This window comes from Leopardus geoffroyi, chromosome A2, assembly GCF_018350155.1.
Source record: "Leopardus geoffroyi isolate Oge1 chromosome A2, O.geoffroyi_Oge1_pat1.0, whole genome shotgun sequence".
NCBI classification, from domain to species: Eukaryota; Metazoa; Chordata; class Mammalia; order Carnivora; family Felidae; genus Leopardus; species Leopardus geoffroyi.
In genome coordinates, this window is record NC_059331.1 from 51,702,291 (window position 1) to 51,727,384 (window position 25,094).

Genomic DNA, 25,094 nt, shown 5'->3' on the forward strand with positions numbered 1-25,094 from the left:
TGATCATGGTATAATGTTAAATGAAAACACCAGAAATCAAAACTAGGAGTATGGCATGATCCCAATTTAAAAAATAAATCTGTACATCTACTTTATAAGAACTATCTTCAACATTAATAGCAGTTCAGTGGATAATGGGATCATGGATGATTTTTTTCCCTTCCAATTTTCTAAAACTGTAAGAGCAGATACAGCTTTAAAAAAAAGTTAACTTTCTGTGCATCTATTTTTTTAAATGTTTTATTTGTTTTTGAGAGAGAGACACACACACACCTATAAATAACTACTACTGTGTTTGCATTTTGATATATTTTCTTTAATCTTTTCTGTATTCATATATGTGTGTGAATAAACACATTTAATAAATATAAATTTATATTGAGCACGAGCTCAGCCATTGATCAGCTGTGTGACCTCATCTCAGCTCTCTGACCTCCTTGGTTCTCACCTTTGTAAACTGGGGAAAAAATGAAAACCCCCAATCATGTGCCAGGGACAATAATATTTTCCACATTAATTCCATATTAAATTCCATCTCTCCTCTCTGCATTCCTAGGAGTTTAGCGTCTCCATTCCTAAGCAGGAAACACTTTTGAGTCTGGCTGAAGACAGTCTTTTCTGGAGTGAGGCAGACGTGGTCCAGGCAACTGATAACTTCAACCAAAGCCACAAAATCAGTGAGGGGACCTTTGCCGAAATCTACAAAGGGCAAAGGCATGGCACGCCATTCGTCTTCAAGAAGCTCAGAGAGGCGAGCGCTTCTTTGTTTCTAGTAAGGGGTGGAGCCTGTATGGGTGAGGCTGAATTTTCATGTTTCATTGTCTTTTCCCACAGGTGGCCTACTCAGGTCCGGGATCTATTGAAAAATTCTTCCAGGCAGAGGTACAAGTTTGTCATAGGTAAGCCCCCCCTTTGGAAATACCTTGTTTAATAATGATGACAGCTAATCCTTATATAGTGCTTTCTGTGTGCCAGGCATGTCTTAAGTATTACACATCTAAAAATTCACTTAATCCTCACGAGAACCTTGTAATGGAGCTGCTGTTATCAGCATTATTTTACACAGGGGCAAATTGAGGCCCAGGGAGATTAAGTGTCTTATTCAAGATTCCACAGCTAGTAAATGGCTGCATAGTCCGTACTTTTTCTATGTAGCAACTATATGCATAGATTAGACTTATCACACAACCTTGGTTCACTTGGTCCAGCTCGTTCCTTCCATTTTTTGAGATGGGCAGAAACTGACGGTTTCTAACTCCAATGGCAAATCCATCTTAAAACTGTATCGCTCCAGAGCAGGAATTGGCAAACGATGACTGATGGGCTAGATCTGGCCATGCCTGTGTTTGTCTGGTCTGATTGCTAAGAATGGATTCTCCATTTTCGAATGGTTGAAAAAAAGAAAAAGAAGAATATGTCATGGCACATGAAAAGTACATGAAATTGAGATTTTGGCGTCCATAATAAAGTTGTACTGGGACACAGCCACACTTACCTATTTCTGTATTCTCTGTGGCTGTTTTTGTATGATAGAGTACAGCTGAGTAATGCGACAGAGACCATATGGCCTATAAAGTCTAAAATATTTACTATCTAGCCTTTTACAGAGATATTTTGCTGACCTCTAGTCTTGAACAATAAAGGCCTTCGAAAGTCATCCTGAAACCTGCTCCTTTTACAGACGGGAAACTGAGGCTGAGAAGTGACATGAGCCTGGCTGTCACAGAGCTGGGTGGGGATTGGGAAAGAAAAGGGGAAGGACCTAGGAAGACTCATTCTGACTCTGCCGTCACTGATGAATTTAACAAATGCGTATTGGGCACCTGTCATGCTCTGGACGCCGGCTGTCATTCAACCTTGGCAAGTCACTGTCGGGGTTTCCTCTGCCAGTGTGTAGCCTTGGGCGAGTAATGCATGATTACTGGAGAGTATTTTAAGAAATAAGGAAAATCAGGGGCACCTGGCTGGCTTAGTTGGTAGAGCACACGACTCTTAATCTCAGGGTCGTGAGTTCAAGCCCCACGTTGGGTGCAGAGCCTACTTAAAGGAAAGAAAAAAGGAAAATCAGAAATAAGGAAACAGAAATCACCTGTTTTCCATAGCACCTATAAATAACTACTACTGTGTTCGCATTTTGATATATTTTCTTTAATCTTTTCTGTACTCATATATGTGTGTGAATAAACACATTTAATACATATAAAATATTTAATAAATAAATAAAAACATTTAATAAAAGATGAAAGTATAATTCCCCTTCCCATTTTGGCAAAGTGCCTTTCTTGAGTTGGCAGATACTCCTTCACTGAGTGGGCAAATGTTGAGTTGTCAAGGCCCTTTTTTGGTTCTAGAGAGTACAGTTGTGAAGAATACACAGCCCCTGCCTTGGGGACGTTTAGGGTCTGGAAGAGACTGAGTGTAAATGACTCTCACGAGTGTGAAACGTGCAGTAGCATGGCCTGGGGAAGTGGGGGAGGGCAGAGGGATTGGATAGGAGGCCATTACAATAGTCCTGTGGAGTATCCATCAGGGCCTAACTCAAGGCAGAGGAGGGAGGAATGAAGGGGACAGTTGGAAAGCTATTTATGATGGTGAATGCTGACTAATTAGATAGGGAGGTAGGAGGGTTTCCACGAAACTGGATGGATAGTGGTGCCCTTTGCTGAGATAATAACCGTGGGCATGGAAGCAGGTTTGGGACTTGTTGAGTCTAGACTGCTAATCTGCAGCATCGGAATGCAATTAGACATTCAGGTCTGGACCTTAGGGACAGGCTGAAATGAGAGACGTTGGGACATTCCTGATACCGGTGGGAGATCCCTGGAGACACAGCTTATCAAACAAGATGATGACCTGGGGATACTTACGCTTCAGAGGAAGGCAAAGGAGAAGGGTCTTAGGGAAAAAGGCCGTGAAAGAACAGTCAGAGAGGTAGGAAGAGGGTCAGGAAGGAATAGTGACTCAGAACCCAGCAGAAGAGGATTTCAGGAAGAATCCAGTCCTGGGAGTCAAACAGACCTGCGGTCTGATCCTGGCTTCACTGCTTGCTGGTTGTGATTATGAGCCAGTTCCTTAACCTCTCAGCCTCTGTTTCCAGAAGATGGGGTGGTTAAGATGTTATGTGCTACCAAGCAGTGAGGCAGGATAAGCTTGAGCTCCTTGACTTCAAGCTTGTTGAAGGCAGGCAGTTTTCATCTCTCTACCCTGATGCTCAATCCTCAGGGGTCACAGCATTTGGTACCTGGGAAGCCACTGGTGGCCTCTGAGGGGTAGAGGGGGCAGAAGAGGGGTGGGAGGTGAGGAAGTGGAGCAGTCTTTGGTTATTCTTTCTGTCTGACTCCTCATCTCTGCACTAATTCCTGATTTCAGATGCTGCCACCCCAACGTCTTACCTTTGCTGGGCTTCTGCACTGGAAATAAGTTTTACAGCTTGATCTACCCATATATGGCAAATGGTTCTTTACAGGACAGACTCCAGGGTCAGGTAAGGGGCTGGATCATGGTCAGAGAACAGGACCAGGTAGCATCTATGTAGGGACTCAAGGTTTAAGGACTTCCAGATGGGAGAGGGGCCATCCAGAGAGAATTTAGGTTGGGGTAGATAAGATCCAGCTAAACATCTTCAGATAAAAGCCTATACAAATTATTTGACAAGAGGCATTTCATTTAAGTCAAGAGCAAGACAAAGGTATCCCATAGCACTCATTTTATTTAACATTGTTCTGGGGGTGCTAGTCAATGCAACAGGACAAGAAAAATAATTAAGAGATACAGAGTATGGGAGAAGAGGAAGCAGATTTTTATTTGCTGAGAATGCTATTCTGTTCTTTTTGAAAGCTTCCAAGATTATTCAAAAAATTTTAGAAAACTATATAAGATTAAATAAGAAAATATTAATTTATATGAGAAAATAAAAATTTAGCCACTTTGCTTATTAATAAAAATGCAAAAATCAACAGTATTAGCCAACAGCACACCTATGCAACTTACAATAGCATCTCAGGTATGGCACTCTGTTCTTTTTTTTTTTATTTTATTTTTTATTTTTTAACATTTACATCCAAGTTAGTTAGCATATAGTGAAACAATGATTTCAGGAGTTGATTCCTTAATGCCCCTTACCCATTTAGCCCATCCCCCTTCCCACAACCCCTCCAGCAACCCTCAGTTTGGTCTCCATATTTTTTAGTCTGTTTTGTCCCCCTCCCTGTTTTTATATTATTTTTGTTTCCCTTCCCTTATGTTCATCTGTTTTGTCTCTTAAAGTCCTCATATGAGTGAAGTCATATGATTTCTGTCTTTCTCTGACTGACTCATTTCACTTAGCATAATACCCTCCAGTTCCATCCACATAGTTGCAAATGGCAAGATTTCAGAGAATACTATTCTATTATATATTTGCTTCCATATTTATGGACTATCTCTGGAAAGATACAAAAAAAACTGGTGTCTTGGCTACCTCTGAGGAAGTGAGCTAGGTAGCTGGGGCATGGGACAAGGGGAGAAACTTTTACTACATACCCTTTGTGCCTTTCACATATTATGTGAGCATCATACCTACTAAAATTACAGTTTTAACAACAAACAAACCTCCTTCCCGTCAAATCTTCAAATAAGGGGAAATTTTATTCCACAGGAGATTACTGCTTTCCTTAACAGAGACCAGACAAAGCAATTATTTGTGATATAATAATGATCATTAGCTTTATTGTGCTCTTGCTGTGTTCAAGACACCATGATAAAGGCTTCTCCTTCAGGCCTTGCCACAACCCAAGAGGTATCTCCCATTTTCTAAAAGAGGAGTCTTTGGGGCTCCTGGGTGGCTCAGTCAGCTGAGTGTCTGGCTTCAGCTCAGTTTGTGATCTCATGGTTTGTGAGTTCAAGCCCTGCATTGGGCTTGTTGCTACAGCGCGGAGCTTGCTTTGGATCTTCTGTCCTCTCTCAGCAACCCCCTTCTCTCTCTCTCTCTCTCTCTCTCTCTCTCTCAAAACCAAATAAACCTTGAAGAAATTGAAGAGAGGCGTCTCTGGCATAGAGAGGCAAAGTGTCTTGCCCAGAGGAACAAAGCTGACAAGTGTCAGAGCCGGAATTTAAACAGGGTTCATGTGGCCCTAAACTTCAGAGGTTTTGAGGAGAAATCTGTTAGCAAGGCCAGTTCTTACAGGATGTGGGACCCAAGACGAGACTTGAAAAATAAGTAGTGACTTAGCCTGGACTTCCAGTCTTAGAACAACTGTGGCAGTGCCTGGGGATGGTGGGGGCTTTAGCTCACCCCACAATCCCCATCAGCCCTTGTGAGGTCTCCCCAAGTACACATAAAGTTGGTGTAAGGCCCATATGCTTGGTGAGCTAACACAGCTCCCTAGCTCCTCTCCCAGCCATCCCCTCCTAGAGGAAAATTCCAGAGTTTACCACTCTATAGTCATGATAAAAATAGCTGTAGTTTATTGAGCACCCACTGTGTGGCAGGCACTATGCTAGGGGCATACCATATATTCCTACACCATATCCTCCTTTGAATTCTTAGAGCAATCCCAAAGCATAGGGGTTTAACATTTAATAACATTTCCGTTTTATAACTGAAGAAACCGAGGTTCAGAGACGTTGAGTGTCTTTTCCAAAGTCACACAGCTAGTGCGTGTCTGAGCTGGGATTTACATCTGGATCTTCTCATGTTAAAGCTGGTACCCTGCCAGTATTCCATGCTGGCCAAACCCTGTTGCAGAGGAAGTGAAGGTCTGGAGGAGAGACAGGAGCTCGTTGGGACTTTAAAAAGTAACAGGCATAGGGGCGCCTGGGTGGCTCAGTCAGTTTAGCATCTGACTTTGGCTCAGGTCACAGTCTCACAGTTTGCGAGTTCGAGCCCCGCGTCGGGCTCTGTGCTGACAGCTCAGAGCCTGGAGCCTGCTTCGGATTCTGTGTCTTCCTCTCTCTCTATCCCTCCCCGACTAGTGCTCTGTCTCTCAAAAATCAATAAATGTATATAAAAAATAAAAAGACACAGGTGTGACTCTGCTCTTTTTTCCTTTACTTAGGGTGGCTCGGACCCCCTTCTCTGGCCCCAGCGTGCCAGCATCTGCTCTGGGCTGCTTCATGCTGTGGAGCACCTGCACAGCCTGGAGATCATCCACGGCAATATCAAGAGGTGAGAGAGGTGGGCCTCACCCTGCTGACCACCTGTGCTGCGGGGACAAGACAGCACACGTTCTTGTGTCCCTTCCTCTCCCCCCCCCACCTCTTTTCTCCGTGGCTCGCTCTCCCCATCTCACCTCCCTTGAGTCTCTTCTGTCTTTCTTTGTTACTGTCTCAAAAATCAGCGTCTGCTGTCCTCATGAACTACCTGTCTGTCACTCCGTCTTTTTGAGCTGGTGTTTTCCCAGCGAGCACCTCACATGCCGATGTATTTTACTTCCAACCCATTAGCTGGTCTGGACCTGATCCTTGAGCTTTGGGTGGAGCCCCCTTGGATTTTGAGCTTTTCACTCAGGGTCTTCTTGGAGAACTGTCCCCTGCTTGTGTATCTGTTGGCAAGAGCAACTCGTGTCAGGGAAGCTTCCTGAAGGATAGGTGTGCAACCCAGTATCTCATGCTCCCAAGAACACGAGAGACCAGTCTGGGGACTGGAAGCATGGGGAGAGATTCCAGAAGACACCAGAAAATCTGGCAAAACTGACCTCAAAACCATAGAACTCATGCTTCCTCAAAGTTCTCTGTTTGGCAAGTGGGATCCCTGTCCTCTTTTTTTGTCCCTGATTTTTGTTTGATTGCATAAACAATTGTAATAGCAAGAAAGGAAATGAAAGGGTGAGAGGTCATTCTGGCTCTGGCACCCTGACTCACACCTGGCCTCCATTTCTTTAGCCCTTGCCCTCACAGAAGTCTTAGCCTTAAGGGAGCACTGTTACTTGGTTACCAGTTCACATTTTCTTTTTTCCCCCTTTATTTAAACAAGGCAGATATTTCCCTTTATTGCTTGTCATCCTTTTTTTTTTTTAATTTTTAATGTTTATTTATTTATTTATTTATTTTTAATTTTTTTTTTTCAACGTTTATTTATTTTTGGGACAGAGAGAGACAGAGCATGAACGGGGGAGGGGCAGAGAGAGAGGGAGACACAGAATCGGAAACAGGCTCCAGGCTCTGAGCCATCAGCCCAGAGCCTGACGCGGGGCTCGAACCCACGGACCGCGAGATCATGACCTGGCTGAAGTCGGACGCTTAACCAACTGCGCCACCCAGGCGCCCCTTTAATGTTTATTTCTGAGAGACAGAGACACAGAGTGTGAGTGGAGGAGGGGCAGAGAGAGAGGGAGACACAGAATCCGAAGCAGGCTCCAGGCTCTGAGCTGTCAGCACAGAACCCAACGTGGGGCTTGAACCCACAGACTGTGAGATCATGACCTGAACCGAAATGGAATTGGATACTTAACCAACTGAGCCACCCAGGCGCCCCTGCATTTCACCATTTTTAGTGACTTTTTAGTTTTCTGTTGAAGGATTTACCCATAATTTACTTAACCACTCCTAATAGTGGATATTAGAATTGATGTCTCTTTTGTAAACAACTATTTAGGGTTAATTTGATAATTTTCACACGTGTAACTTAGTTGTTTTCTTGTTTGTTGTTTGTTTTTTCCTTTGAAGTACTTTCTGAGAATGTTTACTTCCACAGATTAGATGACTAGGCTCAAGAATGTTTCTTATTGCTTCCCCTATTCCCCATGATCTGGGCAGGACTAGTCATAAAGGACGGTGGCCTTCAGACTTGAGTCAGTTGGGCCAGAACTTGGGGTCGGAACAATTTTGGAAGGGACCAAGCCCTCATAGGCTATCGGCTTGGCAAACTGAGATTGATGAGGGTTTGACATCTGTGGGGGTCAGGAGGGCCACACCTCTTTGGCTACACCAAGACATGCCTGGGGCAGCACAACTAATCTTAGCTCTGTCTTCATTTCCTGGTGGGAGTGGGTTCCCACTCCCTGCCCTTATCAGGACTGGCTCAGAAAATCCAGATTGAGGGTCTTTTTTTTTTTTTTTTTTTAGTTTATTTATTTATTTATTGTGTGTGTGTGTGTGTGTGTGTGTGTGTGTGTGTGTGTGTGTGTGTGACAGAGAGAGAGAGAGAGAGAGAGAGAGAGAGAGAGAGAGGGAGAATCCAAAGCAGGCTCCTCACTGTCAGCGCAGAGCCCAACACGGGGCTCAAACTCACGAACCATGAGATCATGACCTGAGCTGAAATCAAGAGTTGGATGCTTAACCAACTGAGCCACCCAGGCACCCCCAGATTGAGGGTCTTAAGTGACCCTTAACTTGTAGGGGCCAATGCTGCTTACTGCAAAGTTGTTTTCCAAAAGGGTCTCCTTGGCAACCTCTTCTTTCCAGCTGAAACTGAGAAAGTTCTGTCTGCTTTCTTTTCCACAGCTCCAATGTTTTGCTAGACCAAAACTTCACCTCCAAGCTGGCTCACCCAATGGCTCACCTGTGTCCTGACAACAAAAGGTCAAGATATACCATGATGAAGACTCACCTTTTCCAGGCCTCTGCTGCATATCTGCCAGAGGATTTCATCAGGGTGGGACAGCTGACAAAGCGAGTGGACATCTTCAGCTGTGGAATAGTAAGAGCTTCCTTCTGTGCTTGGACTTTGGCCTGTACCTATTTGTTCTCCCCACAGCTCCTTTGTAAGCATAAGATATAATAGAAGCCCATAGATATATTCCATCAAAGTACAGTAGGGGTTGGCAAACTATGGCCCCCAGGCCAAAACTGGCCCAGGGCATATTTTGTACCACCTATAACTAAGAAAAGCTTTTACATTTATAAAAGATTTAATAACAATAATAATAAGTGAGAGAGACTTGGTTTGTGGCCCACAAAGCCTGAAGTATTTACTGTCTAGCCTGTTACAGAAAGTTTGCCGACCCTCAAAGTACAGCTACTCATGAGTGTCCAGCTTCTAGTAGGCTCCTTAGTGCCCTGATTCCCAGCCAGCCAGCCATCTAACGGTCCAACCAGTTGTCTGTTCATCTTTGTCCATCCATCTGTCCAACCATCTGTTCACTTAGTCATCCAGTATCCATCCGTTCAACAGCCACCCACCGATTTAGTATCCACCTCTGCTTCTACCCTCCCTCCTCACCACTGCCACCGTCCTGTCCTATCTTCACTGCGTGCTGGGCACTCTGAATATAAATGTAACTGAAACATAGTCCTTCCCCCAGGAGCTCATGGTCTGACTATAACAGCCTCCAAAGTATTTCTGTGGAACATCCTTGCATCTCTGTAGGTTGGATGTGTTTTAAGGCTTTTATGGCCAAATAGATATGAGAAATGCTGGGTTAAGTAAAGTCCAGCACATTTCTTTATCACAAAATTAATCAGAGACTTCAATATGGTTATGAGCCTTTATTTTTTTATTTTTATTATTTTTTTTAATATATGAAATTTATGGTCAAATTGGTTTCCATACAACACCCAGTGCTCATCCCCAAAGGTGCCCTCCTCAATACCCATCACCCACCCTCCTCTTCCTCCCACCCCCCATCAACCCTCAGTTTGTTCTCAGTTTTTAACAGTCTCTTATGCTTTGGCTCTCTCCCACTCTAACCTCTTTTTTTTTTTTTTTTTTTCCTTCCCTTCCCCCATGGGTTTCTGTTAAGTTTCTTAGGATCCACATAAGAGTGAAACCATATGGTATCTGTCTTTCTCTGTATGGCTTATTTCACTTAGCATCACACTCTCCAGTTCCATCCACGTTGCTACAAAAGGCCATATTTCATTCTTTCTCATTGCCACGTAGTATTCCATTGTGTATATAAACCACAATTTCTTTATCCATTCATCAGTTATGAGCCTTTAATTTAATTGGGAATTCACCACAGCTGGGCAAGTGGTATACAGCATTTCCCAAATGTATTTGACCGTGGAACCTTGTTTCCTCGGTATCTTTCAGCACCAGTGTCCCATGGAGCCCCATCTGGGAAATGGTGGCTGAGAAAAAAAAAAGTGACAGTCTCTGACTGACCTTTTCCAAGAGCAAACACTTGCCTCTCAGACCTTGCCCTCTCTCTTCCTCTCTAGCCTCGAACTTTGAGCTTCCTCTCTCTGACCCCAGTCTCTTATCTGTCCACCTCTTGCACTAGTGCCTTCCCCAAGCCACCTTCTGCTCTTAGCCTGACCTCCATATGTCAGATTCTGCTTCCTTCTGTCTCCTATTGGCTCTTCTGGTTTCCTTGACCCCATCAGGGGTCAGTGGCTCAGTGATGCTTAGTGGGGCTAGGCCAGGCTCCTGCTCATCTTAAGAACCAGCAGGACTAAACCCTGAGGCTACCGGGCAATACAGTGCAGAGCTTAAGGGCAGAGGTTTGAGTCCCAGCTTAGTTATTTTCAGCTTTGTGACCTCGGCTAGGTCACCTGTAACTCTGGGCCTATTTTGTCCTCTGTAAAATGGAATAATGATAGGTATGGAGACTAATAAGATAATATATATAAACTAGTTAGCACGGTACCCTGTACATGTCAAGATTATTATTATTGTAGTGGTAGTTATTATTCCTACCCTTATACGCTCACTCTTGATTTCTGTTTATCCTTGAAATAAAAAAAAATTTTTTTAATGTTTATTTACTTTTGAGAGAGAGCATGTGCTCGAGCTGGAGAGGGGTAGAGAGAGGGAGACGCAGAATCTAAAGCAGGCTCCAGGCTCTGAGCTGTCAGCACAGAGCCCTATGTGGGGCCCTAACCCATGAACAGAGAGATCATGACCTGAGCCAAAGTCGGATTCTTAACTGACCAGCCACCCAGGCACCCCTACCCTTGAATTTTTAACTCAACTCTTTTTTTTTTTTATTTAAAAAAAATTTTTTTCAACGTTTATTTATTTCTGGGACAGAGAGAGACAGAGCATGAACGGGGGAGGGGCAGAGAGAGAGGGAGACACAGAATCGGAAACAGGCTCCAGGCTCTGAGCCATCAGCCCAGAGCCTGACGCGGGGCTCGAACTCACGGACCGCGAGATCGTGACCTGGCTGAAGTCGGACGCCCAACTGACTGCGCCACCCAGGCGCCCCTAACTCAACTCTTGATGTAACAATTTTTTTTCATTCATTCATGCATTCATTCATTCAGTGCCCACTGGCTCCCTTCACTCTTTTTCTGTGCCCTGCCACTGACACTATGATTTTGAACTCTGGTTCCTCCTGTTAGGAACACTGCATTTCTCAGTGTTTTTGTTTGTCTGTTTGTTTGTTTGTTTGGTGAACACTGAATGATCTCCATAAAAGGTTCAGCACAGAGCCTGTCTGTACAAGGGGCAGAGGGAATGTCTATTTATTCATTTCCCCTCGTCCTTCTCTCTCTTCCTGGCAGGAGCTGGTTGGGAATCCCATTTCAATTTGCTCCCATCCACTTGCTACGGGGTGCCCTCTGCTGCCCCCTCCTGGCCCCTGCCAGTCTGTAATTAATCCTGCAGGTCTGTCCTCTGGGGATAGGATGCCAGCTCAGATTTTAGGCACTTGCCTGAAGATCACCTAAGTGATTAAGGAAGAGAGTCAGGGGCACCTGGGTGGCTCAGTTGGTTAAGCGTACAACTTTGGCTCAGATCGTGATCTCTTGGTTTGTAAGTTTGAGCCCTGCATTGGGCTCTGTGCTGACAGCACAGAGCCTGCTTGGGATTCTCTCTCTCTCTCTCTCTCTCTCTCCCTTTCTCTCTGCTCCTCCCCAGCTTGTGCATGCACACTCTCTCTTTCTCAAAATAAATAAACTTAAAAAAAAAAGGAAGAGAGTCAGAATTTAAATCCAGGCAGTCCTGTCTGATCGTACACCCCTTAACCACTATGCTCTTATGTCTGCTGAGAATTTCTGTTCAAAGCAGGTGTTCCCTATAATAAGACACATATCATGGTTTGTCAAAGCTGTGGTGTCTTATACTGGTGCAGGGGTGTGCTCCTTCTGTGCGTGGGTGAATTAATGGACAAATAATGTTAATAAAGGCCACGGAAGAAACATGCTACAGATACTGCTGAGACGTGCTGTGTAGAATAGACATATATACCCAGACTCCTCCTTTTCCTGAGACTGATATAGCAATGCCTACTTACCACTTCGGATGGGTTTTTTAGTGAAATGATCTTTAAAATATAGTGTGTGGGCCCCTGGGTGGCTCAGTAGGTTAAGCATCAGACTTTTGATTTCGGCTTAGGTCATGATCTCACAGTTCATGAGATCGAGCCCTGTGTCAGGCTCAGCGCTGACATCATGGAGCCTGCTTAAGAGTCTCTCTCTGCCCTTCCCCCACTCATGCTTGCTCTCTTTTTCTCTCTCAAAATAAATAAATAAACTTAAAAAATAGACTTAAAAATAGTATGTGTACATATATGTATATACATAGATATGTGAGTATAAGTATGTGTATACACATATTTATATATATAGTATGCATATATATACATATATATTTATGTGGATATACATATGCATATAAAACTCATGGTAATACACACATATTTGCTTTCCATCATTCCTGACTTGCTATTTATTCAAACCTTCTACTAGCAGCTGGGTGTTGTGTTTAGTTGGAGGAGGTGTTTAGTGATACTCTGATGTTCCAGATTTGGGGCAAGTGTCTGTCCTGGCAAATGGCAGAGCCAGGCCTGGAGCTCAGCTTTTGTTTCTGAGAAGAATCGTCTCTCTTGGCGAGAATCTGCTGTCTGAACTTCTACATGAGTGTCTGAACCATGCTAACTGCATGTTCTCTCCAGGTGTTAGCTGAGGTCCTCACCGGCATCCCTGCAATGGATAATGACCGAAGCCCAGTTTACCTGGTAAGGGAACCAGTCACTTCTGGCTCACAGCTAGCAGGGGAGGGGTCCGGAGGGCAGAGACCTCTACTGTACCCATTTTACAGCTGGTTATGAGGCCTCAGTCTAGGGTTTGATCTGCAAAGTAACCTTAACTTCTCTCCTACTTACCGGCCAGCCAAGAATTTATTTTTTGTGATAAGAGAACTCAGAATGTTTAGGGGAAACCCATTTCTTCTCTCCACACATCCAGCAATCAAATAGAATTTGTTTTCAAGTTGGTAAAAGTGAATTTCAGCCCTCTTAAATGGGTTTATATAATAAAAACAATTTCCATTTTGAGGGTTCAAAGAATTAGCATTCCTGTGTATATACATACAGTGTAATTTCAAAAATATAACAGCACAGTCAGACTCTGTGTTTGGCACCTTACATATATTATCTTTCTAAGTCATCTCAAAACCGCCACGAGATTGCTAGGGTCATTGTGTTCACCCACACTTGAGAAAAGCAGGCTCTGAGGTTTGCCTGAGATCTCAGCTTTACTAAGTGTCAGAGCTGGACTTCCACGTCAGGTCTTTCTGGACCACAGATCCTGAGTTCTTAACCCCGACACTTGGCTGACTGTTTAATTTTCATGACAGTGCAACCATATGAATTCAAGATTATTATCATCCCCATTTTTCTGATGAGAAAACTAAGGCCAAGGTGAAGAGATTTGTCTCATGCCCCCCAGTGAGATCTGTGGTAGAACTGGGATTTGAACCCATGTTTTCTGCAGAGTTCCAAATCCTTTTCATCAGTTTGAGAGGGGAGCACCTTTCCTGACTTGATGGTGAAGCCATGAGAGCAGTTGGTTTTTTGTGGCTGGGCCCCAAAAGCATCCCCTGGGCCCTGGAGTGGGGGGCTGAAGGCCTTCCTACACACAGGAAGCCATGACTTCTCCCTTTGCTGATCCCCCCAAGCTCTGCCACTTTTGGGCCACCGAGCCCCAGATACTGCACAGAGGTAGGTTTCAGATTTGATGTGGGGCAATTTGAGGTGGTTTCTCCTATTCTGACAGTTTTCTTTTCTTTTCTTTTCTTTTCTTTTCTTTTCTTTTCTTTTCTTTTCTTTTCTTTTCTTTTCTTTTCTTTTCTTTTCCTTTCTTTCTTTCTGCATTTTATTTATCTTTTTATTTTTTTATTATTATTATTTTTTTTTATAAATTTTTTTTTTCAACGTTTATTCATTTTTGGGACAGAGAGAGACAGAGCATGAACGGGGGAGGGGCAGAGAGAGAGGGAGACACAGAATCAGAAACAGGCTCCAGGCTCCGAGCCATCAGCCCAGAGCCCCATGCGGGGCTCGAACTCACGGACCGCGAGATCGTGACCTGGCTGAAGTCGGACGCCCAACCGACTGCGCCACCCAGGCGCCCCTATCTTTTTATTTTTTAATTTACATCCAAGTTAGTTAGCATATGGGGCAATAATGATTTCAGGAGTAGATGCCAGTGATTCATCCCCTATGTAAAACAACCATTGCTCACCCCAACAAGTGTCTTCCTTAATGCCCCTTACCCATTTAGCCCATCCCCCCTCCCACAGCCCCTCCAGCAGCCCTCAGTTTGTTCTGTGTATTTAAGAGTCTCTTATGGGGCGCCTGGGTGGCGCAGTCGGTTAAGCGTCCGACTTCAGCCAGGTCACGATCTCGCGGTCCGTGAGTTCGAGCCTCGCATCAGGCTCTGGGCTGATGGCTCAGAGCCTGGAGCCTGTTTCTGATTCTGTGTCTCCCTCTCTCTCTGCCCCTCCCCCGTTCATGCTCTGTCTCTCTCTGTCCCAAAAATAAATAAACGTTGAAAAAAAAAAATTAAAAAAAAAAAAGTCTCTTATGTTTAGTCCTCCTCCTTGTTTTTGTATTATTTTTGCTTCCCTTCCCTTATGTTCATCTGTTTTGTATCTTAAATTCCTCATATGAGTGAAGTCATATGATATTTGTCTTTCTCTGACTAATTTTGCTTAGCATAATACCCCCCCAGTTCCATCCACGTAGTCGCAAACGGCAAGTGTTCATTCTTTTTGATAGCCGGGTAATACTCCATTGCATATATATGTACCACATCTTCTTTATCCATTCACCCATCAATGGACATTTGGACTATTTCCATACTTTGGCTATTCTGACAGTTTTTGTGAAGTGAATTCCCTAGCAGTCCTCTGGGTCTCCCTGGGTGAATGTCACAGGAGAAGGAGCTTGTTGAGACATTTATGTAAAATTTTCTGGAAGGCATTTTTTGTTAATGGTTTCTAAAAATGTGGAGGAAGGGACGCCTGCTGGCTCGCTCAGTACAGCATGAGACTCTTGATATTGGGGTCATGAGTTCAAGCTCTATGTTGGGCATAGAGTTTACTTTATAAAAATGTGGAGGGTATAATTTTTTAAAAATCTTAATTAAAAAAAATTAAGGTTGCACATGTATTTAAGATTTGGGTCAGAGATGAAAGCTGGTAACACCTAGTGTGGTCCACGGTAGGAGGAAGCTGGCCTTTCCTTCACCCTCGGGGGAGTGTTTCTGGCCACAGTGTTTTCGGAGGTCATTAGGTGGTTTCCATCAAAATTTAAAATGGGCGTGCCTTCTGATGCAGCAATTTCACTTGTACATAGGGACACACACATACAAGGGAGGAAAGACAGATGGACAAGAACGTTGATTGTAGCATTATTTATGTTAGTAAAGAGCTGCAAACAAGTGAAATATGTGTCAACTGGGAGGTGGTTAAAGAAATGACAGTATAATCACACACCGTGGAAATTCCATGAAGTTATTCATAAATAAGTTCATGAACATAAGTTTATAAATATTTATAAGTAATGAGGACAAAGTGTATAATGTGATAAATTTTGACATATGTGTATATCTGCAAAATCATCACCAAGCCAAACTCATGACTGTGCCTACTACCTCAGAAGTTACCTCTTCCCCTTTGTAATCCTCCCTGCCCATCCCTCCCAGCCCCTGCCATTCCCCCACAGCCATTGATCTGCTTTTTGTCACTGTACAAGGCTCCATTTTCTGGACTTTCATACAAAATAAATCAGAGAGTACTCTTGTTTCTGGATTTTTCCACTCAGCATGGCTATTCTGAGATACATCCATGTTCTTTGTGTCAGTGGTTCATTTCTTTTTGCTGAGTAATGTTCCTTTGCAGACATGTGCCACTGTTTGTCCCATCACCTGTTGATGGACATGTGGGGTGTTTCCAGTTTTTGATCGTTACACATACAGCTGCTAGGTACTGTTGTGTGTGGGTCTCACTGTGGACATGTGCATTCATTTCTGTTGAGGTATAATTCACACTTGTGAGGCGTATAGAATGGTGTACGTCTTAGAAAATATAGACATTTATGTAACCAACACCACCACAATCAAGATATGGAGTATTTCCATCATTCCAGAAAATTCCCTTGTGCAGTTTTACAGTCAATGCATTCTCCGCACTTCCAGCCCCTGGCAACTACTGATCTAATTTCTGACCGCATAGTTCTTTTTTGGAATATCAGACAAATGGAATCATAGAGTGTGTACCTGTTTGTTTCTGGCTTCTTCCACTTAGTGTGGTGCTTTTGAGATTCATCCACGCTATTTTGTATACTAGTCGTTCATTCCTTTTCTTGCTGAGGAATATTCCAATGTATGGATGTATGACCATTTGTTTAACACCAGTTGTTGGACATTTGGGCCACTTCCAGGTTTTGGCACTTCCAAATAAAGCTAACATAAACATCTTATAAAAAAAAAATAATGAGAGGGGTGCCTGGGTGGCTCAGTCAGTTAAGCGTCCAACTTCGGCTCAGGTCATGATCTCTGTTTGTGAGTTTGAGCCCCGAGTCGGGCTCTGTGTTGACAGCTCAGAGCCTGGAGCCTGCTTTGGATTCTGTCTCCTTCTTTCTCTGCCCCTCCCCACTTGTGCTCTCTCTGTCTCTCAAAAATAAATAAATGAAAAAAAATTTTTTTTAAATAATGAGAAAGACACATATGTTCTGACAGGAAAATATCTCCAAGTGAAAAAAGCAAGTTCAGAATACCTTTATAGTTTAATCCCATCTTTGGCAATAAGTAGATGAATGAATAAAAAAAACTTGTAGCTTACATTTTCTTATTTGCAAACTGGGATAGATAATAGTACCTACTTAAGGGGCTTTAGTGAAGGTTGAGTAATATGTACCTAAAACAGTACCAAAAACAGTGACTTAGAGCGGCGCCTGGGTGGCTCAATCAATTGAGTGTCCCACTCTTGATTTCAGCTCAGGTTGGGGGATCATGCCCTGGTGACAGGGTCTGTGCTGAGCGTAGAGCCTGATTAATATTTTCTCTCTCTCTGCCTCTCTCTCTCTCTTTCTCCCCCCCCCCCCAAATTAAAAGAAATTAAAAAGTTAAAAAAAAATACCAGTGACTAAAATATAGTAAGCACTATATGAGTTAACTATTAACTATGATTACCGCTATTTTAATAACTCTTAAGTGGTTGCTTGCCACTATAATAATTATTACATATAACTAATATGTAACAAAAGTAATTATACCTATAGACTTCTGTAGCAGAAGGTCTAGGATAATATAATCCAAACCACTAGCAGGTGTTACCTTTGGCAAGTGAAATTGAAGGGATAATCTGCATATTTGGTTCCAAAAACCCAACCGCGCCTCTCTCCCCCACTTCTCTGGCCTCAGGCATGGCCACTTCTTGAAAGCCCCTTTTGTTATGGAGAATTTCGAAGATGCACAAAAGTAAAGAGAAGAGTATACGGAATCTCCATGGATCCATCCCATCAGTTATCATTATCACTTTTTTCTTATTTCTTTTGAACCCAAAAAACGTGTGTGTGTGTGTGTGTGTGTGTGTGTTAAAGCATAGCCTAAGGGCACCTGGGTGTCTCAGTTGGTTAAGTTGGTTGATTTTAGCTCAGCTCATGATCTCACGGTTGGTCATGGATGAGATCTAGCCCCCGAGTCAGGCTCCGCGCTGTGGGTGGAGCCTGCTTAAGATTCACTCTCCCTCTCCACCTGCTCCTCCCCCTCCTCTCTCAAAAAAGAAAGAAAGAAAGCATAGCCCACGTATTATATTATGCCACCCATAAAATACAGTTTTCTTAATTCCTTAATATCATTTAACGCCCATTCCATATTTAAATTTCCCAAGTTGTCTCCAAAATTGCTTTTTAAAGTTGGTTTGTTTGAAACTGATACACACAAGGTCCACATGTTGCCTTTATTTATGTTTCTTGAAACCCTTCTTTTTTTTCTTAAAGTTCTTTAATTTAGATAATCTCTACACCCCATGCAGGGCTCAAACTCATGACCCCAAAATCAAGAGTTCATGCTCTTCTGAGTCAGCCAGACGCCCCTTGAAACTCTTCTAATCTCCAACTGCACCCTTCCCCACTTTTTCTTTCCACATATTGCATTTTTGCATAAAGTGAGTCATTTGTACCGTAGACTGTCTCATGTTCCGGATTTTTATGTCGTTGTGGTGTTCTTATTTCTCTATTCCTCTTATCCTGAGACTTGGTTAGATTCACGCTCAGTGCTGCTTCCTAGATGGTGCTGGGTGCTTTCCACTGCATCACAACACGATGCGCATAGTGGATCCTTCTCCTTCTGGTGCTGAGGTTCATCAGTGGGTCCAGGTGGAGTTCGCTAAGTTTCCCCATCACCCCTCCCCCCCCCCCCCCCCCCCCCCCCCCCCCCCCCCGTGCTCTTAGCGTCTCTTGATGACTCTTGCCAGATGAGATCCGTGATTTCACGGGGAGAGGGGGGAGTCAAACGGTGAGCTTCTGCCTCTATCATTCTTTCAGGGCAGTCGTTTTGAACAGTTTCTGACTCTGTTTCAGATGGTGGTAACCTCCATATCTGTAAATAACACCCTTCTGATGTTTATTGATGTATCAACTTTAAACACCATGACAACTTCTTAAAATATGTATATATAGTTTGGGGTGCCTGGTTGGCTCGGTCATTTGAGTGGACTTTGGCTCAGGTCATGATCTCATGGTTTCTGAGTACGAGCCCCATGTTAGGCTCTGTGCTGTCAGCTCACAGCCTGCATCCTGCTTCAGATTCTGTGTCTCTCCCTCTCTCTGCCCCTTCCCTGCTCATGCTCTGTCTCTCTCAAGAAAAAATAAACATGAAAAAAAAATTTAAAAATATATTTTAATATGTATTTATTATTGAGAGACAGAGAGAGAGTGAGAGCACAAGTGGGGCAGGGGCAGAGAGAGGGAGACAGAGGATCTGAAGCGGGCTCTACGCTGACAGCAGAGAGCTCAGTGTGGGGCTTGAATTCACAAACCATGACACCATGACCTGAGATGAAGTCAGACACTTAACAGACTGAACCACCCAGGCATCCCTATATTTATATTTAAATATATATTCATATTTTATATTATTTACGACATGGAGCTCCATCACTTTTTGCATTTTATATAGCATAAAATATTGTACAATGTTTATAGTGCATATAACATTGTATATAACATAAAGTACATTGAAATATTTGCATATATTTACATGAGTAACTACGTAAAATACTACATATTCTATGAAATATAATTATAAATATGTACACATATAACATACTGATTAAAGTATACATTATATATAACAGAATATGTGTGGAAAATTTATATTAAATGTTTTATTATGTACACAAATATATCACAAATATAAAACATAAATGTAAATGCTTCATATGTTAGTGTAATGTACAACAGATTGTTATATCAATAACAATATGCTATAATGCTGAATGCAATATGCTATATGCTATATGTTATATCAATAAATATACATAATTATATTACATAGTTCCTTATACTATATTTAATATATTTAATCAATGTATTTAATATATTTGCAACATATTTACATATTTGTAAGTATGTAAATATATACTTATGAAATATTATGAAACATTATACTATTTATGTTTATATATTTATATAAAAATATATAGCATAACTTTTGTCATATGCATAGTTTAGATTTCTGCTAAGTAGTATAAAATATTATAAACCTTATAATATATAAATATAAAATTTATAAAATTGCAAGTATACACAATATTTATATAGTAGATCTCCTATTAAATATATATGTGTTAGGGGCTCACTCAGTAGAGGATGTGACTCTTGGTCATGAGTTTGAGCCCCATGTTGGGTGTATGAATTACTTAAATAAATAAAACTTTAAAAAATAATAATGCTTCTCGAACTTTAAAAAATAAATAAATATACATGAGTCAGAATCCTACACCCTAAAATATGTATTTTATATCAAAAAATGTGCCTGTAATTGTTAATAAGATTAAATTATGAATGTAAATAAAGTGTTTAGCATGTAGTACTATATAAACCATAGCTATTGCTACTATTTATCATGGTCACTAATAGACTATTGAATCTTTATTCAGTGTTGAGTGTCACACGTCATGCCTTAGATGCGTTATATCTTTTAATCTTTGTGTTAGTCCTATTATCCCCATTTTCCTGGTAAATCAACTGAGGCCTATGTTAAGTCCCTCCCTGGGTGGTACTAGTGTATTATGGAACACCTTGTACATATAGGGAACTTAGCAGTTCTCCAGTTCTGGCTTTTTTCCTTGTTTCTTGGATCCTTGTATGCTTTTATTTCTTAAAATCCTGTTAAAAAAATTTTTTTTTACATTTTATTTATTTTTGAGAGAGAGAGAGAGAGACAGAGCACAAGTGGGGGAGGGGCCGAGAGAGAGGGAGACACAGAATCTGAAGCAGGCTCCAGGCTCCGAGCTGTCAGCACAGAGCCCGATGCGGGGCTTGAACCCACGAACCGTGAGATCATGACCTGAGGCGAAGTCAGTTGCTTAACTGACTGAGCCACCCAGGCGCCCCTTAAAATCCTGTTTTCTGTGAAGTTTTGCAGCCCTGGTGTGTCGCGGGGGATGGTGGGGAATGTGCGGGTTGAATCCCACATCCCTGCAACTCACACTGGAGTGTTTATCCTCTTCTTCCCACAGAAGGATTTACTCCTCAGTGAAATCCCAAGCAGCACCACCTCACTCTGCTGCAGGAAGACGGGCGTGGAAAAGGTGATGGCTAAGGAGATCTGCCAGAAGTACCTGGAGAAGAGAGCTGGGAGGCTGCTGGAGGACTGCGCCCAGGCCTTGGCCATGGCTGCCTGCCTCTGCCTGCGGAGGCGGAATGCCAGCCTGGCAGAGGTGAGCCTCACTCTCAGCCTTTACCCTGGCGATGAGCCCTGCCCTGGGGTGGGTGGGCCTCCCGTCCCGGTGGCCCTGTGGTTCTGCTTTACCAGGGACTAGGTTAACACTCGGGGTCGAGCCCTTTACCGAGATGTGATTTCATAAACCTGAGCCTTATTTGGTTGCAAGCATCACAACTTAATGGAGCTCATAAGAGCAAAGCAGGGAAGCCAGTGACCTAGAGTAGCTCAGGAACCTGAGGGCAGTGTGCTGGGGACCTCAGGAAGCCCAGGATCCCGTACTCAGATGTTAATAGAACTCTGCTTTCCCTGAATCTGCTTGATTCCTCCTCTCCTCTCCATAGGCTCCCTTTTCTTGACCTGTGTTTTTGTTAGGAGATATGGCCATGGGTATTATTTATATGCTATGGTTCTACCCCGACTGGGAGATCAAGTCTCCAGGTCCCAATTCCAGTCTCTCAGTGAGAGAGCCTGTTTGGCCTACCTAGAGTCATTGTCCACCCGTTGGCCAGTTAAGTAAGGCGAGGGGAGTGGGGCCCAGTTTATAAACCTGGTGGTCAGGGGGTCAACCCAAGAAAGCTGGAAGAAAGCTGGTGGTCAGGGGGTCAACCCAAGAAAGTCCTAGAGGAAGGGAGCATCCTTAACCCATGGGCCAGGCAGATATCCCAGAAATCAACCATATCAGGGGCTACAGCATCTTTCTATGCATGTGATATAGAGTGGTGGTTTCCATGGTAACAAGTATAGATTTGTGGTCCATGCTGGGTATTTCTAAGGACCAAATGATTGCCTGAGAGGACTCTGAGACTAACAGTGATCTTCAAGTGGTGTTTGGCAGAGAGGGACTCCTTGCAGTTACCTCAGGAGTTGCTTTTGGCAGCAAGAGGGCTCGAGGAGGTGCAGGCCCCACCCAGGACTACAACCAGACACCCCCTTTTACTTCACATAATTGTACTGAGTACTTAACACTTCATTTGAGGAAAGGGCTTAGTAGCTGAAAAAAAAAGTCTTTGAACACCACCGCTGTAGCCCAGGCCTGCCATTTTATAGATGGGCAAGTAAAGATCCAGAGAGGAAAAGATGAGACCAGAGTGAGTTTCTGTCAGAGCTCTCTGGACTCCACGTTCATTCCCATGTCCACCATATTGCACTGGGATGTGGCAGGAGCTAGAGACCCAAGTGGTTGTTCTTCGCCTGAGCTGTTCCAGGTGCCAAGTGGCACAGCATTCATTCAGTACTTGTGTGTTGGGCGGGGGGATCAAATCGGTGAACAAGGCAGGTCCAGTTCTGCTTTTCTGGAGCTCGCAGACAATGCGTAGTAGTCATCTGTGTGGTGAGCACTATAGCATATGATGGGGTCCCACCCAGGAGGATTTTCCCCAGGTAGTGATTGTAAGCAAAGAGCAATCCAAACAGAAGGAGCAGCTCCTGCAGATGTCCTGAGGTGAGAGAAAGCCTGGCTTAGTCAAAGGTCTGCAAGAAGGTGTAAGTAACTACAACAAGAAGCACATGGGGAAGAGTGGCTTGTAGTGAGGCTGCTGAGAAAGGAGGAGCCCGATAATTTAGGGCTTTGCAGGCACAGTTAGGATTTTGAGGAAGACACTAGGGGTTTGAAGCAGGGGCAGGACGTAATCAGATTTATGTTCTGAAAAGATCTGTCTCCCTGAACCACTTATTCTTTCATTCAGGCTTTCATCTCTTCATTTATTTTATTCTTTTGTTCAACGTATCAGTTAAAGGACACTCGATGAAGCTGTTATAATGAGGAGACTCCAAAATACAGTGGTTTAAATGAGATAGAAATTTATTCTTTTTAGCTGAACAGCTTCAACGCAGGCAGTTCAGAGCTGATGTGGCAGCGCCACTTTACTTTATATAGGCCGCCTCTATATTTTTGTTCTGCTATCCTTACTGTGTGGCTTCCGTTTCAGAGTCCAAGATGGCTGCTCTAGCTCAGGCCATCACATCTTCATTCCAGCCATTGAAAGGCGGTTAAGAGGAAGAGGAGAACACACTCCTTACCTTTTAAAGGTGTGACTTGGAAATGCACACATCACTTTTTCTCACACCCCATAGGCCCTAATCTAGTGACATGGCCACACCTAGCCACAAGGGAATGCAGTTTTTAGCTTGGCGAATATTTATTTGGTACATGCTCTGAAGATTTGTCTCAAGAGGTGACATTTGAACTGGACCTTGAAGGATGAGGAGGCATTAGTTATGTAGAATAAAGGAGATAGGGCATTTATGGTATACAAAGAGGAATGAGAAGTGATCCTTGCCCTCAGTATTGCACAAATAAACTGGGAAGATGAGAGGTCATCTGGGTCATGGACTTGAAGACAAGCAGGCCTGGGGTCATTAGTTCTGTTACTTACTGGCTGAGTAGCCTTAGGCAGGGAACTTAATTTCTCTGGTCTTTTAAATTTTTTACCTATAAAAACTCACTGTGCATCACATTCAAATGTGCTTTGTAAATTGCAAAGGGACTGAACAAGTGAGATGTGTCATTGTTATTAAGGGTATATCTGTCTGCCCTTTGTGTGTGTGTGTGTGTGTGTGTGTGTGTATGTATGTATGTGTACAAAGAAGAAACATTCCTTGCCTGCCTCCCTCTGATTTCCTAACCTCCCTAGTCAGAAATGTCCTCAAGGGCAATATCTATATTACTTGGGGCGTTTCTAGTTGAAAGAGATAGAATTTAAGTCAAACTCTTAGTCGCACACATACCCACACACACAGGAGGGGGCCTGGGAAGGAGTATATGAATGAGTGAATGAATGAATGATCTTATTGGCTCACATAAACAAATAGCAGACAGGAGACACAGGGTCTCAACCAGCAAAAGCGCATCTATCTCTGTCTCTGGCCTCTGTTTTATTCTTTGTGGGGGTCTTAATTTTTCCTGCTGTGAACAGGTTTTCTGTGTGGGTAGGGAGTCTGGATCTACCACTAGAAAGGAAACTGGAGTCTTTCCTCAATAAGCTTTAAGTAGAAAGGTCCCAGAGAAGGATTCTTGTTGACCAGCTTGGGTCACGTGATCAAACCTTAAATCATTAAGGTCAGAGGAATGGGATACAATGTTTGGTCCATCTTGGTCATGTGCTCTTTTCAAAGGCACATGCTCTCTTCTTCTAGACAAAGCAGCAAGAATCAACATTTGATTCTTCAGTCTCCCTCTTTCTCTCTCTCGGCCTGGGAGACCTGTAAGATTTTTGATTTCAGAGAAAGTTCTTATCTCTCCTCTCTCCAAGGTGTGTGGTTCTGTGGCCGCTGTGGAAGAGCGGCTGAGAGATCAGGAGACGTTGTCCCCTTGGAGTGGGCTTTCCGAGAGCACAGGCTCTTCCTCCAACACCCCAGAAGAAACGGACGATGTGGACAATTCCAGCCTTGATGCCTCCTATTCCATGAGGGCAGCACCCAGGGCTGGGGATGTTACCTCACTCCCCCCTACAGAGGGCAGAGAAGGCAGGCTGCAGGCTGATGGGGGAATGCCGGCAGACTCCACCTCTGGAGCCTATGCCAGTCCGGAGCCTCCCCAGGATGGTAAGTGTGTGGAGAATGGAGTGCTTACACAAGCTCGTTTATGGGTCTCTAACTCAGCCTGCCATTTGTTCCTTCTGTTGCTCTAATTCATGCGTTCTTTGATTTTTCAGCCGTTCACCTACTAGCTGACTGCACAAAGAGAAGCCTTGGGTGGAGGTCATCCTTTATACTTCCCTCTGTCTCTGGCTGCCTATGTCCAACCCATCACCCAGTCCTATCCATTGGCCTAAATATCTCTCAGCTCCATCTGCTTCTCTGCATTGCCTGGCCCCTCTTGGCCAAGCTACTGTCTTCTTGCTGGATGACCACACAGCCTCCCTGTGTCCCCCCTGATCCACTCTGGCCCCTTACCCTGTCCCTTCTCCAGCGACCAGCCAGAGTAGTTTTTAAAAACAACTCATGTCACCCCTTGTTTAAAGCCTTTGTATGGCTCCCCATCATACTGAGGGACCAAGTCAGAATTCTTCCTATCTCTCCGTCTCCTCTCCAAACACCCCAGGCTTCCTTCTGAA

The 25,094-nt window shown here is 43.5% G+C and overlaps 1 protein-coding gene across 4 annotated transcripts in view; it reads left to right on the forward strand.

Moving 5' to 3' along the window:
- Window positions 1-25,094, forward strand: part of IRAK2 (interleukin 1 receptor associated kinase 2) — a 62,569-nt gene that overhangs the window by 35,914 nt on the left and 1,561 nt on the right. For all 4 annotated transcript variants that reach the window (XM_045493769.1, XM_045493770.1, XM_045493772.1 and 1 more), the window contains 8 exons: window positions 557-751; window positions 835-899; window positions 3,370-3,484; window positions 6,036-6,145; window positions 8,422-8,617; window positions 12,759-12,821; window positions 20,834-21,034; window positions 24,291-24,582. In XM_045493769.1, coding sequence (XP_045349725.1) covers window positions 557-751; window positions 835-899; window positions 3,370-3,484; window positions 6,036-6,145; window positions 8,422-8,617; window positions 12,759-12,821; window positions 20,834-21,034; window positions 24,291-24,582 — 1,237 coding nt within the window. The remainder of the gene's footprint in view (window positions 1-556; window positions 752-834; window positions 900-3,369; window positions 3,485-6,035; window positions 6,146-8,421; window positions 8,618-12,758; window positions 12,822-20,833; window positions 21,035-24,290; window positions 24,583-25,094) is intronic.